General features: G+C 34.5%; 1 protein-coding gene across 2 annotated transcripts; it reads left to right on the top strand.

Moving 5' to 3' along the window:
- The first annotated feature begins 217 nt into the window (after window positions 1–217).
- On the top strand, window positions 218–17,936 carry LOC124360784 (prostatic acid phosphatase-like). Of its 2 annotated transcripts, XM_046814672.1 has the most exons (8): window positions 218–624; window positions 1,633–1,737; window positions 10,798–11,037; window positions 12,327–12,508; window positions 12,631–12,781; window positions 13,639–13,765; window positions 16,067–16,293; window positions 17,022–17,936. In XM_046814672.1, the coding sequence occupies exons 1-8, from the start codon at window positions 478–480 to the stop codon at window positions 17,178–17,180; spliced, it is 1,338 nt and encodes a 445-aa protein (XP_046670628.1). In that variant the 5' UTR covers window positions 218–477; the 3' UTR covers window positions 17,181–17,936. The 2 variants fall into 2 exon arrangements, with proteins under 2 accessions (XP_046670628.1, XP_046670629.1); XM_046814673.1 differs by lacking the exon at window positions 12,631–12,781 and having other exon boundaries at window positions 12,327–12,539.
- Window positions 17,937–18,634: the final 698 nt, after the last annotated feature.

Consider the following 18,634-nt stretch of genomic DNA (forward strand, 5'->3'; position numbering starts at 1 on the left):
AGGGAGAAATTTCGAGTTAACACAAAAAAAGAATTATTAAGTAAGAAAATATTTTCGGTGAGGGGTCCCTTGTACCATTATTCCCCCCAATATTCAATCCTGGTTACGTCTATGGCTGGCAAACGTCCAACCGGCTTCAGTGGGCACTCAATTACATCGTGATTGGAGGCCCTCAGGTTGTATTTTTATATAGAGTGACACAACCGGTTTGTGTTCTTCTCCTCAGTTTGTCGGTCAGCTTGGCGATACCAATTCCAAATAGTTTGTGCTTTATCTCGTTCTGCTGACAGCGACTGTGTTGTATTGTTAACTGATAACAGCATGTACGCATTCATCGTTTTTAAGTGGTTCAACTAAGTGTATTGACGTTCCAGTTAACTTGGTTCCACCATAAATCGTTTAGTCATACATGTATTGTTGTTCCGTTTTTCTTCATAACTATTTAATATTTTGTGATTAGTACGAGGTATTGATACGATGGGTACAGTTGTGGGTATTTTATTTCCAGCTTTAGCATTTTTAATACTTTTCTCTTATTCCTCGAGTGCTCCAACTACAACTACAACAGAAAGTCCTGTTGAGGAAGGACCAAGAGCTGTGCCAACGCTAAAACTCCTTGTCGTAGTAAGTATAATTTTTACTGTGAATAAGATAGCTATCTTATAACTCTTGTAATCAACTAAACATTATTACAGCCTTTCGGGTTGCAGCCAAATCATTTTCTCTGTGCCTGCACTTTGTAGGCTATTGAGCTCTACTTTACAGCTGCTTTTTTAAATTAATTTTTTAAAACTTATATAAATAAATGCTATTAAATTTCAAAATAAAAAGTAATTACTTCAAAAAATAAAAACATTTTACTTTGAGCAGAAGTATCATTCTTAACAAAAAGTTCCGGACGAAAAATGTTTTATTTCACTAAACACTACATATATTACTGTACACAATCACAGTCTTTATTGGTTACAATAATAATACAATTTTTATGAAACTTATGAAAGTAAATAGTGTGTTTGTTGTTTAAACATTTTAAAGGACTTTTGTAGTCTACATGTACACAACATCTGTTGTTAAATTAGGATATGGTCACTAATTAGGAAAGAACGTCTGAATTTGTTTCATTCATATAATATAGATTCTTACAGTAATAGAATACAAATATGCCCGATTTTATATACTTTTTTATATATGTTCTTAGATGTATGTTTTTAGATATTGTATAAATAGTGTTATTTCAAAATTAAGAAAATTATTAAAACGTAACATATTGGATTAATGCAAATAAATATAAAAAACAATATAATAATAGACTACAATAATTCCAAGAAATCTATTATTTTTTTCTTTTATAGAATAATAGACTCTATCCCAAGTTAACTACAAACTTCATTTTTCATAACTAATTATGCATAGATCATTTTAAGCTTAACTTCTGAAAGCATTATTGCAGCATGGCCTGAATTAAAAATGGGGGTTTTGTAATTTCATTATGGTTTCTGTCCCAAATACGGATAGACAAAGTCAAATTGTGTTTCTAATTGTATAGTTTTTGAGAAAAAAAAACGATGCAATAACAATAAACTATAAAGTCATTTATTGTTTACCGAAACTAATTTTATATTAGTGTTTTAGTTTACCCGGCATGGTAGCAGAGGACCCATATATACATTCCCTACAAGTCCATACCAAAGAGACGACCTTAAGTACTGGCCATACGGAGAAGCTCAACTCACGAATGTAAGTATCGTCTAATTACTGCACATAAACGTATAATACATCAGGACAAACTCAACTACGAATGTAAGTATCATCTAGTTACTGCATATAAACGTATAATACATCAGGACAAAGTGAACTCACGTAATAAGTATCGTCTAATTACTGCATATAAACGTATAATACATCAGGACAAACTCAACTCACGAATGTAAGTATCGTCTAGTTACTGCATATACAAGTGCAAAAATAATAACAATCTGAACTCACGTGATAAGTAACATTTAGTTACGGCATAAACGAGTATAATACTTCGGGGTAACGTAAACTCACGAAAGTAACTATCGTCCAAATTACCAGTGTAATATTTAATCACAATCTGAAATCAATTATCACAAAGTTACTGCATATACGAGTAGAATATTTCAAAAAAGTAGTAAATAAAGGTAAAATCGGGGATTAGTTGTAGACCTACTTGCAAATTAAAAATACTTGCTAGACAAAACAACGTTATATGCTTACAGTACAATCATAGCCTCTACAGTTGTGTTTATGGAGGTATCCACTAAAAGTTGAACTGACTGGGTGTATGTAAATTTAAACCTTACACGATATCCGATGTTTGGCGCCTATTTAATTCAATATGCTTAACTATTTTTTATCTATACTATTGTAACTTGGCGCACATATATCTCTTGAAATTAAGAAATGATTTTCTCTATAGAATTGTTATAGTTATTCCATATAAGTGAAAAAGCATAAACATTGTATTATAATATACGTTAGTTTTAAATATAACAATTAGTTTCATGTTGGAAAATCTACGAGTATATCTTACGGCTTAAAAGGGTCTTATTTCGGTGTAACTTAAGTGAAAGGTGTCCGATTTTTCATGTGTGAATCCATTCTTCAAATTTCCTGCATATGAATGAAATGTAAGTACACATATTACTGCATTTAAACTGCTGCACACCACCACTAATGGCTCGAGCAGATAACGTTATCAATTGTATTCTCTTGTACTATCAGTTGCTGTTTATTTGTCACGATGCAATGTTTGCTCGATAAGATTAATATTATCTTTCACCAAGAAAAAACTGGTTTACCGGAAAACTACTGATTGAATTTTGAAGAGAATTAAACGTTGAATAAAAAGTTTGACCACGTTAATTATGTGAGTGTCTCTGAATACTTCAATTGGCCTGACTTCTCAATTATCAGTTTCCACGAGATCATTTCGGTCAAATGTTATCTATATTCTTAACAAATGGACTTCGACAGACAAGTCATTTATTATAATTGCGGCATATCGTAATCAAAGGTGGCCTATCAACTTATTATCACCCAGTGGTGTACTGGCACACTACAATTAGTTGCTGTTAATTGTATAGCAGATCCCAATAATAATTAATGACATGTGTGGTGAAAGGTCTTTGAGATTCGTTCTACTAAACCTCTAAAAATTTACACCATTGTAGTTTGGGCACCGTGTGCCAATTTTCATTGCATTTACGTGATTTAGTGTATTGTCAATTCAATAAATGCCTCCAGTAATAAATCGATTTATTGGTCAATTAATAAGAGGTTGATATGGAAGGATAATTGGTTACAAATATCACTCAAAATATTTCTTCATAAATCACGTTTTTTAGGTTCACGCACTAAAATCCAACCAACACCCATGTAAAAAAGCTAAAACAACGCTATCTATTTGGCTGAAAAATGTTCTCTGACGATAGTATAACTATTACTTAAAAATCGAAGGATTGCTTTTTAAAACTAAAACTACATTTCATTACTATGCATAAATAAGAATACTCAATTTTACGATAAGAGCGTAAAAGAGTCTTGGTTCTAGCATCCTAATAGTCTATAATATTAGCTCGTTTTTGCCCATAGTTACAATATTGGACAACAAAGAACTCTAAAAAGAGGCGTACATCGCGGAAGCTTATATGTCCTATAGTCTTGAGTTTATATGTGTTAAACAGGCTAGTATTCTATCACTGTAATTCACATAAGCGCATACTTCCATTATTGGGGAAGCAGAGAACTTTGGTAAGTCGCCGAGGCCACAGAGCCCTTTAAAACTCTACAGTTATTGGATTTATGTGGGCTAAACAAACTAGTTTACTTAGTAAACTTAGTACTTACTACATAGTCACTGGTACACATATCATTGTACTTGTGAAAAATAAACATGACAAGCCAGAAAATATTTTACCATTAAAACTGTGTCAAGTTATCCACTTCAAGTAATGTAACACCACTAAAACGATTATTACATTACAGGGTTTTATTAAATTGTAAACGAGTCTGGTCACTGACTACATGATTTATTCTACATAATCAGCTACAATATACAGCTAATTATTCTACAATAGTGTCCATAGAGAAGGATAAGAAAACGTTAGACCTCTTTACCCAGACAAAAATTTCACTCACAGCAACTTTTTCACACCTTCCAGATTGTCTCCTGAAGCCACGAAGATTAACATTCTAAACTTCACTCACGACGACAATAGTTAACGACACGTACTACAGATAGTGCAGTATGTATAAATAACCTTTATCTGGAGACCACGTGACGTTGGATAGCAATTACTCTGCAGGATAAAGGACATGGGCTATCAGGACATTGCCTGATATTTAAGCATCATCGTATACTCAATATTAATTATACAAAACGCTGCTTCCGCATAACGCTTCTCACGTTTATTGGTTGAACCGTAGGGGAGACTATAAGGGGGACTCAAGAAACCCCCATCCCCCGAAATTTTGAAAGGTAAACTTAAATTTCACCAATTAGTTTGTTTTAATACAGAACACATCTATGAGGTCTTAAAGACCAAAGAATTTTCCGGGGGAAGATTCCTGAGTCCCTATTTTGGGGTGTATTTTGTACTTTCTAAACCACTCGGTGTTTCCCTTCAAAGCAATTTTCTCTATACGCTACTGGCTTTAAACCATTCTCTTTCAAAACAAGTCGAAGACGGTAACAATATGGAAGAAGAGAAAGCTCGTTTAGCTATACAAACATTTTAACCCTTTTACCGCCAAGAGCCTATATATAGGCTTTGCCATGAGTGGTGGTAAACCGCCAAGAGCCTATATATAGGCTTTGTCATGGGTGGTGGTAAACCGCCAAGAGCCTATATATAGGCTTTGCCATGGGCGGCGGTAAACCGCCATGAGCCTATATATAGGCTCTCTACACTTTCGGTTATTAGATATTGATGTTTCCACTGATTTTGATTTTGTTCATTTTAATGCATTCTGGACAATATGAACTTTCATAATAATATTGATTTGTTATGTTTATATTATTTTTATGTAGAGTATAGGTTACATTAAATCAGCGATATTTTGATGGCAGTGGCTATTGCGTCGTGGCCGTAGCAGCTGGCGCTCTGAGTCAGTTGTGTGCATGGCGTGTTTATGAGCACAGTGGTTATTGTTTGGGTATGAAAGGAACAGTAATACTTTGTAAAGGTGTTTGATTTCCATTTACAGAACTTGAAGTGATCATTAGTGTTAGTTTCCAGTACGTTTCTGCAGTTTGTTCGTTCTGAATCATTCGGTAATAACAGGATGAGTAAGAGACAACGTTCTCCGGTAAGTGAAGGGACACTGTTCCAAAATGTTGTTGAATCGGGAATAAACGTCTTTTCAGACGAGGATAGTAATACGGACAATAGTTTGAACGATTCAAGTAGCTCTGATTTTGTGGATGACTCTGACGCAGATCCGACGTATAATCCAGACCTACCGAGTACTTCTGCAGGTCCTGGTAAGTGTACAGTTCCAAATCCAATTGTTACGCCTAGGCCAGATGTAGGCAATTTTTCAACATCAGATGATAGTGAAGATGAGAGTATCTATAGGACTCCAAATCCCTCTCTAACTAATTTGACGAGTACTCCGCTTAGGCGTGGTTCATGTATTGACGAGTTTTCTTCATCTGAGGAGGATATAAATAATGTCAACACACAGAGAGAAATATGTCACAGGCCTATCAGAAGACGTCAACCAAGAAGACGTTTACCTGCAATTGATATCGGTGAGGCAAGGGCCCGACAAGATGACCCAGAAAGCAGCTGGGACGAAATAATAGAGAACGAGGACTCTGGCTTCCAACACTCGTTCCAATACGCGGAACTGCCAGGCCCAAAACACTGCCCCCCTCAAGATTCAAAACCTATTACATACTTGAACCTGTTTCTAACATCTACATTGATTTCGACATTTGTACTAGAGACTAATAGGTATGCTACGAACTATCTGGCAGCTCATGTAAACCGTTTGTCTCCACATAGTAGGCTAAAAGATTGGACCAATGTTACAGTCGCTGAAATGAAGGCGTTTCTGGCCATTGTTTTGAATATGGGCCTTATTTGTAAACCAACAATTGAGAGTTACTGGAGCCAAAAGTCCTCCCAATCAACCACCTGGTTTAGAAAATTGATGAGTCGTAACAGGTTTGAAATCATTTTGAAATTTTTCCATATTACAGATGTTTCTAATATACCTCAACATGGCCAACCTGATTACAACCCATTGGGCCGGTTTCAACCACTGATTGACCATGCGAATAGATTATTTCGTCAATTCTACACCCCAAACCAGTCAATGTCTATTGATGAATCGTTGGTAGGCACTAAAAAACGTATTGGTCTAACCCAGTACATGCCAAAAAAGAAACACCACAGATGGGGAATAAAACTGTGGGTGTTGTGTGATGCAATAACACACTATTGTGTTGCATTTTCGTGCTACAAGGGCGCCAGAAACATGGAAGATATTGAGCAGAGAGCAGAATGTGGCTTAGCCCACAAAGTTGTAGTGAATTTAATGGAAATGGGGAATTACCTCAACAAGGGATTTCACTTGTATCTGGACAATTTTTTCACTAGCATACCTCTGGCTAGGTACTTGTACAGCAAACTCACTTGGCTGACTGGAACTCTTCGTTTAAATAGAAAAGGAGTCCCTAAACAACTAAAAGGAAAGTACAGGGTAGGCCAGAAAGTATATGTGCGAAAGGGACCAATACTGCAGATGGCTTGGAGAGAAAAGAAATCGAACAAGTCACAGTTTATTATTCTCTCAACCAACAGTGAGGCAACATCAGTTCGTTACACTATTCGTAGGAATAGGAATATAATTATAAAAACAAAACCGAAGATTGTTCATCAGTACAACAGAGGGATGGGTGGTATTGATGGAACCGATCAAATGTTGTATACGTATCTGGACGAGAGAAAAAACTTAAAACCCTGGAAGAAAGTAATTTTTAATGTTCTCGGACGAATGGTACTAAACGCTTACGTGTTGTACAAAATAAACACACAAAAGCCAATGTGTCGGTATGACTTCATGGTAGACATTGTCGAGGAACTGGCTGCTGATAAGATAACTGGAAGAGCTGACGCTGGCACTGGCGGCGATGGTCCTGGAGGAAAATTCGGCCTGGAAAAACTGCCTGATACAAAACAGAAAGACCTGCTCTGTTTGTTCAGGAAAAAACAATCCTGAAGGTAAAAGAAAAAGATCCAGACTGCAGTGTACAAATTGTAAGGTTGGAGTACACCCAGAGTGTCTGGTCAAACATAATTGTGTGTAAGGATCACGTAGGACATTTTACAAAGTGTAAAGACAGTATATTTTCTTAGGCTAGTATTACTTTTTTATTACTATTCTATTCTAACTGTTCTATTATCATCTATATGTATATTTTATAATTGTAATCTTAGTTAAATTCTCAATAGACCTATAGTTAATTTAAAGACCATAATATTTTTAAGTTTTTCTCGTTTGTGAAATTTACATTTTTAGTTCTTGTATCTTTTTATATCTTTTATACCTTTTTATATAAGTGTTTGTAGTATTATTATATACATTATACTTTTATCATCATTGTATTTTATTTTAAGGTAATATTTGATTAGGTTTATCTGTTGTCATATAATTTATAACTTACAAAACACATTGTCACGATTTTTTCCAAATTTTCATTTTGTACTTGTACAATAAAAAGGTTAAAACATATTTCAAATGGTTGAATTATTTTTTGAAACTTCCTGAAGTTCTTCTTAGTTAAATTTAAAATAGTATTGCATAAAGATTTTGTGGTAAAAAGAACAAACTTTGGGACTTATAACACTTCAAAGTTAATATTTGTTTGTATTAAAAAAAGAAATAAAAATTAAGTTAAAAAATTAAGTATTTAAAAATGTATTACAGCCAACATCTACACATAGAAAGTTAGCGCATTTAAAAATAAAGAAAACGATACCAACAACATCGTTTTATCTTTGTAATTAACGAAAATATAAGTGATAATGTAAACATGTGTAAAACTGAGCAAAATGCCGTGGCGGAGTAGCGACACGCTCCCAGACAGAGGCTTGGCGGTCGACGCAACTACTCATACAGATATCGTTGGCGGTCGACGCGCCAAGTGTGGCTTGCGGCCTGGCGGTAAAAGGGTTAATATCCCTATCAAGATCCACGTGCAACGCTATTATTCTTATCGCAATAGTGTTTGTGTTTACTCAACCATTCCTCGACTTTAGCTTCCAAACATAGATAATTTATAAAAGGCGCTACTAGCATTCTAGATTGTATTCCAATTATAACAATCGTCTATTAACAAACACTCTTGACTGTAGATTAATAGGTTGTATCAATATTTGTGGTAATTTTTACTGTTTAAAGTGGGAAAGTCACTGATGTAAAGAGAGACCGTGGACGCCATGAGCAGTAATTTTGGTATTTTTGAAAACAGTAAGAGATATAAACTTATTTTTTCTTCAAAAGTAGTATTTTTTAAAATGAAGGTGTATTAATATCTTGGTTGGCTTGTTGTCTTGATTCAAAAATCGATATTACTATCAGCTATTTATTATAAACGTTATCAGATCGATATTACTATCAGCTATTTATTATAAACGTTATCAGACCATGTAGGTCTTTGTTTCAAATTTAATCCCAAAGTATTAATTGCAAAGTATTCGGGGGCATTATATTTTAAGTATCTTATAAGGCACATAATGACACTTTTGGAGGTATGAGGATCGGTTTTGGGAATTTTTACAATGCAAACATAGCTCAGGTTATATATTATTTTAAAGCTTTCCAAAACCTGGTTGTTTTAGGAAAAATTACATATACGGTTTGCCGACTGATGCAATCTTCACGGTTAACCAAGCATGAAAAGGTCTATTATCATAACATATTTAATAATTTATACATTATTGAGAAAACTTATCTATTAGATATCCTAATTGATTACATTTTCTTTTCAGGTCAAATTATAAAGTGATGATGCACTTTCTTACAGTTTTACAATTCGAAGACTTTTTACATATTAGGAAAATAAAACACTGGACTAAAATTTTCAAACAGCAACTTAGGCCGCGCTGTACACCAAATTAAATGTCATTTTATATTAAACCAACGTTAAAAAGCCATTTAGGTGTACGTAACGGATTTGAAAATAGTTAGTATTAAAATGTGTATGGTTACAATTAGTACAACTATTATATTTCAATTCGGCTGATACAGACAGTGGTACAGGTGATCTGAAGTGTTTTTTGAAATTCCCCTTTGGAAATTTTGCGCTCCTTAGTACAAAATTTTATTTTTGTGATACAAAAAGTGTACAAAATTCTGATACAGTTTTAAAAATTATCTGTGATGGTCGTCTCACAGTTATATACAGTTCTATATGTTCGTATTGCTATTAGTATAATTTAGATAGTGAAAACAAAGATTTCTACTTCAATTTCCTTGTCCAAAGGTAGGAGTACGGTACCACACATGTCGCATAGCAGTCTTCGCCGTTGTTATATGCACAATTTCAAGTTAACAGCTCATTCCATTATTGGCAGATAGAACGACAGACATTCATGGAAATTTGAACATATTCGGCAAACAAAAGAGATTTTGCCTTAGCCTACTGTGTCAGGTGTCAATGGCGCTCAATCAAATTCCATTGTTGGAAATACACCATAAAAAAATGTATTATTGTCTATGTAGAAATGGAGAGTCACGTAAGTTTCCATATGAAATCAATCTAGACATTTATTGCTACACGGTACGTTCACTTGTTTTCGTTAGCAAAATCCCATCAAACTCATTGTTTCTCATACAGAAATGAAGCTATGTGCACAATTTCAAGTCTACGGAACAGTTCGTTTTCGAGATATCAGGACAGACAGACAGTCTGAGAGAAATTAAATTTTCCAGCCTCTTGAATTATAAGCTTGGCTTTAGCTCAGCCGATGAACTGCCAACCGAAAAAATACGTTCTTCCATTTCTAATCACACTTTACATTTATAATCAGCCAAATATCATCCGAATTTCGTTTATATAAGACTGATATGCGCATAAAGTATAATTGCCATAAAATAATAGCACCATTGTGATGCTGTAGCATTGTCTACGACCTCTTCAATGCTTTCTGATGTGTTTGTTGAACACAAGAGATAAGTAATGAGTTAGTGATTTGTTAGAGTAATAAATTGTGTTTCAATTTCAAATGAAAAAGAACGCAAGAATTGAGATAACAAGCCTCCCAGAGGGCAGTTGTATCTGAATATTAAAGGTTTGAAGCTAATGGCATTATTTTTAAATGGGCATCATGACACATGAGGGAATATTTTCAGAATTTGAATTGTACATTTAGGCTACGAATAAATTATATTTTTGGTGTCATAGTTTGGCTTTATCATTTTGCCCTGATCGAGAAAATATACATATGTACGTAAATGTGAGAAAGGTTTAGGTAAGAACATCTGGCCCTTGTAATCTACCTTCGGATAAACTAGTACATCTAACTAAACCATTACTCTAAATAATTGGACAATTGATTCTCTTCAAGACTCGTTTTCAATTACGAATTTACTTTTCATACCTGGTATTCCCTGTCATTTAATGACATTAATAAGTTTAAGCACATTTAAAGGTTTTACATTTTTTTGAATGAGTTGAGTACTATCATCAGTACAGTTGATATTAGGACATATTGTGTGTAAATAATAACGGCACTGTATCTATGAAGATATGCTATTTTTCAGAGAGGACGGGCGCGGTTGTATAAGCTGGGCAAGAAGGTCCGCTCACTGTATAATGGGTTTCTGGACGAACTGTACCAACAAGAGGATATCCGAGCCAACAGCACGTTGTATGTGCGGTCCATGATCAGTGCGGAGCACTTTTTGGCGGGACTGTACCCTCCCAAGGGATACCAGGTATGGAGCGATGAGCTGCAGTGGCAGGCAATTCCGCTGTTCCCCAACTATGTGGATCACCACCAGGTAAGTCCTGGGAAGCACAGACTATGGTCGATTGTTTGGTAAATGTTCAATAGAAAAAAATTATTATTTTATCTATCAAAAAATTTGTAGAATCTTCTAGTGTGATTATAGATGTAATTTTGACTGTTCTAGTACTAATGTAATCGGTCAATGTTACGATTTTCAAGAAACACTCATAACGCTTGTCAAACTACAAGAGAGCTTGTCTCCTAGTAAGATAACATTTAAATTAACTGGATGTAGTTACATCTATCCTTTTGGAAGCTAATAGAGAACTGTTGATGTACGGAGAGATCATTAACCAATTCCATCTTATTAAATCTATTATTATCTCATTAAATGCAAATTAAGTTTGCCACCTCTATTGTTTATATATAGTATTTAGCTATGAATCTCTTCTCTCCCAGCATTTAGGAAGAAAGTTATGAAAATCCTCAGTGAAGAGTTTATCCTTATCTAGTGAAATCCTTATCTAGTCGCTGTTGCATGGCCAAATCTGTTACTTATCAGAGAATTCATTTTAGACTTCATGGTTTATGTAATCGCACAGTCTTTTTTTATTGTCAGATTGCACTAAATTATATAGACTCTATTGCATGTATCACAATAGCATTATTTTTTTTAGGATTGCCTGTATATTAAATTTTTGTTTTTGGGAGATCGTAGGGTAGTTTCTCGTTGTTAACTCAACCAATTTATTAAAAACCATTTAAGTAATCTCATCTTTGGATTGTTGGAATGCATGTACATCAGATATTAGGGATGTCATGTATCATAATAGTATTTATTTTGCTAGGGTCGTTTGTAAATCATTTTTGTTTGGGGTAACCCAAGGGTTATGTAGTTTCGTTTTCAATCTCAACTTATTTATTTAGTTGTAAATCTATTTTTGCTATTTTTAATCCATTTCTACGACTTATTGACTGAATAATTGCTTTGTGAATCATTGTATTGTATTGATTTACTCAATAAAATGGTAATGCCATAGAAAAAAATATAAAAAATCGTAATTGACAAGTTATATCTATCAAAATAATTATTGTGTTTCTAATAATTGTTTTACTGAAACGTAAAAAGTATATATATATATATATATATATATATATATATATATATATATATATCTTAATTTATACAAGTGTCATATGAATACATTGTTTGACCAGTTTTGAGTTTGCTACATCAATATTGGACATTGGATGTAATTGGATATTGGATGTAATTGATGTGTAATATGGACATAACTATTACATTTAGTACTTTCTCTAAAACAGACCTTTATTTTTCAGCTGGTTTATTCTAAGGAGACGAGATGGTGTCCAAGATTCCATGCTGCTAAAAGGAAGTCACTGCTGAGATTCGTAAAGGAATACGAGTCCAACTTGACTGAAATTTTTGATTATGTAAAACCATACACCGAAATCGAGCGCATGGAGCCACTGGATGACAGTATATCGAAATGGGCTGCGATGTACACCCTGTGGGAGTCCATGTTCTGTCCGGTAAGTAGTGAACACTTAAAACTGTACACCGATCATCAATACAGTGGCTACATTGCCACCGGATGACAGTATATCGAAATGGGGCTGCGATGTACACCCTGTGGGAGTCCATGTTCTGTCCGGTAAGTAGTGACCACTTAAAACTGTACACCGACCATAATACAGTTGCTACATTGCCACTGGATGACAGTATATCGAAATGGGCTGCGATGTACACCCTGTGGGAGTCCATGTTCTGTCCGGTAAGTACTGACCACTTAAAATCATACATTTCACGGCTGTAATAAGGAGAAGTTCGACTTTGCACCTATTCCCTGAAAATATATCACTCAGAATAGTGAGAGGGTGAAGCGCTCCCAAAATTTCAATTGAGTGACTCATTTGAATAATACTCTTTATATAAAACGAACAAAATTTCTATGCTGATTTTTCAATATTCATATTTTATATTTTTTTTTCTTATTAGTCCTGAAGCCGAGGGCCAATTTGCCAATTGTATAAGCTCACAACCTGGTTTATTTTAATCAATAGGGAAATTTTCTTCGGGCAGAAATTGGTAAGCAAAGATAATTTTGTTAATATAAAAAATTTGGATGGTACTCTTTAAGGGTTTAAAACATAGAATGATTTTTGTTCTCAGATAATATGTGGCACCCTCAAATCAACCATCAGATATGTAAATAAATATTACATAATCGTCAGCTAACCATATACTATAGAGACCATTAAAGTGGCGACTTCAATCTCTTTATCTAGTTGTCTTACGCTGATTTATCTTTTATTTATATGTCTAAAGGGTGCTTTTGAGTGGTTCAAGCCAAAAAGTGTACGATCTGAGACCAAATGTACGTGCATCTTCGGGCCGATAACCACGTGGTTTCTCTCGGCCTGTAGTTGGTTTCGCAGGCTACCTTATCGTACCAGGTGTATATCAGCCTTAAGGGTACATTGACTATTGAAATATTACCATCGTAATAAAATTGATTCACTGGAGCTAACGATTTCAGTCCAAATCATACTCTTGAGTAATTGGTGTTATCCTTGAAATCCATGACAGGATATAACGACAACATATATAACAGTGATCGCGTCTGTTCAGGATGAAGAAGGCCTTCCTCTACCTGAATGGACGAAGAAAATCTATCCTCATCCCATGACCGAGATGGCTGACAAACTACTCAGGGTGGGGGCCATTGGGTCTGACACTCAGATCAAATACTTGCAAGGTGAGTTTTAACTACAATAAAGATGATGAAGTTTGATAAAGATGATATTCATTTGATTTTTAAAGAATTGAAAAAAGTTGTACCATTGTTCAATGGTACAAAAAGGTTACTAACTCTAAATTTCCAGATCTTTAATCTGAGAACTCATTCTCAGTTGGATATTTAAGGGATACATAACTAAAATCTAGGTAAGGAAAAATCTCGTACTATAGCGTTATGCCACATAAAACCGTTGTCACAATAAATATATATATCACCACTGTACATATGCACTTAATAAAAACAAAACTATAATTATTAGAACAGACCTAAACAATACAGATCTGCACTAAACGACCAACCACTATCAACTGTAATTATGCATCGTACAGTAGGAAATGTTTTAAAACACTCATGTTACCTTCACAAACTAAAAATTGATTTCGTTTGCAATACAACGTGTCAAAAAAGTCCCGGGAGGGATAAATATTTTTGAAACTACTCAAGATAGAGCTACAAAACTTGTTACAACTCACTTTTGAACGGTTGCCATTTCCGGCTCGGTAGTACGTTGAGGTCAGGTTTGTGGCATTATACTCTACTAATGAAGACCATTAATTTGATTTGTAAGCATATATATATGCTTATATGAAACATTTGACTGTGACTCCTTGTGGGCCGTACCCCTAAGGAAGTAGCCGGTCACTGGGTATGTGTTAAATTAGATTTTTTGTCCACTAAGTCCAAGTTTCAAGGTTTTTAGCTCCATCTTAAATTTTGCCATAAGTATTCATTCATCCTGGGTCTTTTTAGACACTTTGTATATATATAAACATACTCTTGTATACATTTATAAACGTGAAGCAATTTGATTGATTTTCCTTGATATGACAGTACTGTATTACTGATCACTCAAATTTCTAAGGGTCATTCACAACTTTTTTTCACAATATTATGTTATAAAACATACAAATATGTGATATGGAGGATTCATAAATGACCTTTAAGTTCTTTAAGATAGGTAACGCCAGAGTTAAACGTTTAGAAATCGTTCTTAGTATTATTCATTGCTGACTTAATGAATGATTCATCAAGGTCCAGCATAAACCATAAAAGGTACATGAAATTCGGTACATGACTTTAGTTTGGACCCTAGAAGCACAGTAGCAAAGGACAGGGCTACTGCGACCCCAGGGCTCCACCCCACTGGCCTCCAGTTTCGAAAATTCCCATATTAACTCTATAGCAGAAATATATAGCAAATATGTTATTATTGAATAGATTCTGTTAAAATTTAATTAACTGTTCATTGTAAACATTATAATGTGACAACACAATCATGTCAGGTTCATTTAATTTAAACACAGTTTTAAATTTGTTTGCATTTATTCCTTAAAAGCATAGAGTAAGCTTAAACATAATTGCACTTCTTATTTAAACCTTTTCTGTAATCTCTTAAAGCTATATAGTTAGCCAGATAATAAAATTGGAAGTTTTATTAAAAATATAATTTAGCTGTACCGTTGAGCAAATATTAAGTACGCTGTGATCGATAGGTATTGTAATGCACATATCAAAGACAAAGTTACGTCCATTATATATTTATTATAAAAGTTGCCTTTTATGGCAGCTCTAGGCTTTGTAGACCTTCTTGTGTATATACCTTTAGGGCAAAAAGCAAACTCAACTGTGGCTCTGAAATACTAAGACCGTAGTTAATTTCATAAATATTTTTAGACAAAATTTCTGGGTTGGAGCAACAAGACAAACTCAACCTTTGCGCAAGAAATATAATAGATTCTTTCGAACCAGAAGTACTCATCCTCGCGAAAAGCTTAAAATAATTTCAAAGTCAATTGCAATTCCCCTCCACACACAAGGTCTTAACCACAAACTTTGAAATAATTTGTACCTAAAATATACCTACTTCCGTTTCAACATATATGCCGTTGATATAGCTCCATCATTTTTTAAATGGCCAGTGCGTTAACTGTGTAAAGCTAACGACTTTAGGATTTATCCCACTGGCGTAAAATATTTCAATTGTTACAGGAATTGCTGGAGCCTTGGGGAGAAATTCCAGTTGTATCACGGTACTGTTTCACTCCCCGACTTCAGAGTCCTAAAAAGCACAGCTCTTGAAACTTAAATCTGAAAAGGATCAGGCGATTTTATTCTCTTCCAGTGACTATCACTTATCCCTAGAGTGTTTGTAATGTCATTTAAAAAGGAAATTTGCATGGAGTCCCTGATTTTCAACATACAATTGTGTGTCAAACCGTGGTTAACTTCTATTAAAACTAAACTTTGTTAATGTCTTAGGCGAATACTTCCAAGAGGTTGCGAATTTGATGAAAGCCAAAGTTAACGGTACCCTGACCCCAGACCGGAAAATGTTCTACTACGCAGGTCACGACTACACTCTACTGGGCATGCAAGGCATTCTGGGCTTGGCGGATGAGCCCACTGGCCACCTTAACGCCAGGACTGGCTCTTCCTTGATACTAGAACTCCACAAGGATCAGGACACCAGTCAGTACTCAGTTAAGGTAAACAAGTATTAAAATATGCTACAGTTATTCCTACCATCCTTGAACTCACAGATGTTTTAACATTTATAACGTTTCATTAGAGAAGGGTTGTTATATTTTATCATGTTCCTTCTGCTTAGTTCAATCCAAAATAAAGCCATAAAATAAGACCAATGTATTATAATACTTAGAGAAACAATAGCCTTTACTGGCCAGCCCACACTGCAAGTGGCTAGTGTGCTCGTCAGCACTATAAAATGCTTGGGACTCTAAATAGCGTTCCAAAATAGTCTTTAGCTCCTTTGGTGTTGGTGCAATTTTAAATGAATTTGGTAACTTTTTCATCAAACAAACCCTCTGCTTATTGTTTCATATCCATGTATGTCTCGGTCCATTGTCAGCATACATTTAGATGTAAAAAATAGAGTTCTCAAAAATTACAGACTACGCAACCTCTACAATTGTAACTTCTTGAAGGGTTCCTATGAAGATTTTTCTGAACCTCGACTGAGAAATTATCCAAACCCACCATTAAATTGTTAGTATATCTTAATCTTCCGATTTTGAGTTACTCTTATAGTAATTGAATTAAGTTTCGAAGTAATTTGTTTCTACGATTTAATTCTATATCGGTAATTTCTACGACATATACATCTCATATCTGGGGATTTATTGCAAACTATTTATGGCCATAATTTATAGCTAAGGTATAAACAATCGTTATGGTAAATAACATCGTGTTCCAGGTCGTGTACATAGACGGTTCTTCTGAAGACTTGGAACCTATTGACGTCGACATCCCGGGCTGTGGCTCGCCCTGCGACTTCCATCTTCTGATGAGCAAGGCGGAGAAGTACTACGACATCAAAAACTGGCAGACGGAGTGTCAGATTATAGAGGACTGAGTAGAGGCCTTCGGAGTGGAGTGATATGACGGCAAGACTTTAATAAGCGGCCTACACTCGACATTCGATCGTCATTATCGAACGATTCGATACATTTCCCAACTACGATATTATATAATGATCGTACAACGAGAATTATTGTACTTTAAAAACATAAATAACATATTACAACAAAATATGAAAGAATTTTCACCCGACAGATGCATTAATTTCCCTGCTGCATAAAACTTTACAAATATAGTTTGCTAGACAGTCTGCCGGTATTCTACTACCGCTCTGCAAGAACTTTCAATTTCATGTCCATAGCCACTTTCCAATTATCCAAAAAGTGGTTACTACTCGTTGTTTGTTGTTTACATTAAAAATTATTATAATTGATCAATAATTTGAAATTACATGATAAATTGTAATATCTAATTATTACTCGATAAAACAACCGAATAATGAGTGTAGGACGCTTATTAAAGTCTACTCGTAATGGCAATCAAAGATTCAAACAAGAATAAAGTTCAAGGGATTTACTAATACAATAATAATAATTGTAGTAAGTCTTAGCATATTTTCCAAAATATAATCTTGTGGCTTCCTAAATTACATTTATTATTGTTATACAAGAGCTTATTTCTTAGTAAAATACTGAGTTTTGTAGATTGAAATACAAAAATCGAATTCGTTAAGTATATTTTAATTCAATATCAGTGCTGCCATTCATTCTGTCTTTGTACGTATTAAACACAGACGTTTATCCTTGGAAAAGTGTATTTTTTATAAACCTAGCAGGTTACAAAAGGAGCAGTAGTACTTTACAAACAAAAAAATTTCAACTCTGTACAATTCGTGTTCAATAAAAATAAATTGCTCGTCCTGACAGCACAATTTGCACAACCAAATGTTTGAGTCATACACTGGAGCTTCTTTAAACCAGATTTGACGAGACTGAGGTAATTCAGAAAAATTAATTAATTCGGAACAATATACTAAATTAGTGTAATGGCACTATTTTATAATTACTCAAAACAATTTATATATATATTAATAAGACCATTTGTATCTGCCTAGTCTATTACAAAGATGTAAAATAAGGTAGAATCGTTATCTCAACCTTTATCACCGGGTGCCCCGTTATCACTGTTCCTTGTTCTTTTTGGTTCATTCAGATAATTCTGTTTGTGGTCGACATCATGCTGTTGTTTTATTTTAGTTCATAATATTAATACAAAGGAAACAGCCATTACTTTAATGCAAAATCTTTTATATTTAACCTGTATCAGTAAGACAAAGAAACGTAATACCAACAAGTATATTGTCATGGGTGCGTCGACAATGAGAGGATTGGCGTGTGGCCTAAAATTGGAACCTCAACATCTCCCCACACACGTCTGTGTGTGAATAGCTAGTGGTCGACAATGAGAGGATTGGCGTGTGGCCTAAAATTGGAACCTCAACATCTCCCC

This window comes from Homalodisca vitripennis, chromosome 4 (assembly GCF_021130785.1).
Source record: "Homalodisca vitripennis isolate AUS2020 chromosome 4, UT_GWSS_2.1, whole genome shotgun sequence".
Lineage (NCBI taxonomy): Eukaryota > Metazoa > Arthropoda > Insecta > Hemiptera > Cicadellidae > Homalodisca > Homalodisca vitripennis.

Coding starts and splice junctions, on each gene's coding strand:
- LOC124360784 (XM_046814672.1), top strand. CDS start 478: ATGGGTACAGTTGTGGGTATTTTATTTCCAGCTTTAGCATTTTTAATA. Junction 11,038..12,326: donor ACTATGTGGATCACCACCAG/GTAAGTCCTGGG, acceptor TTTATTTTTCAG/CTGGTTTATTCTAAGGAGAC. Junction 16,294..17,021: donor CCAGTCAGTACTCAGTTAAG/GTAAACAAGTAT, acceptor ATCGTGTTCCAG/GTCGTGTACATAGACGGTTC.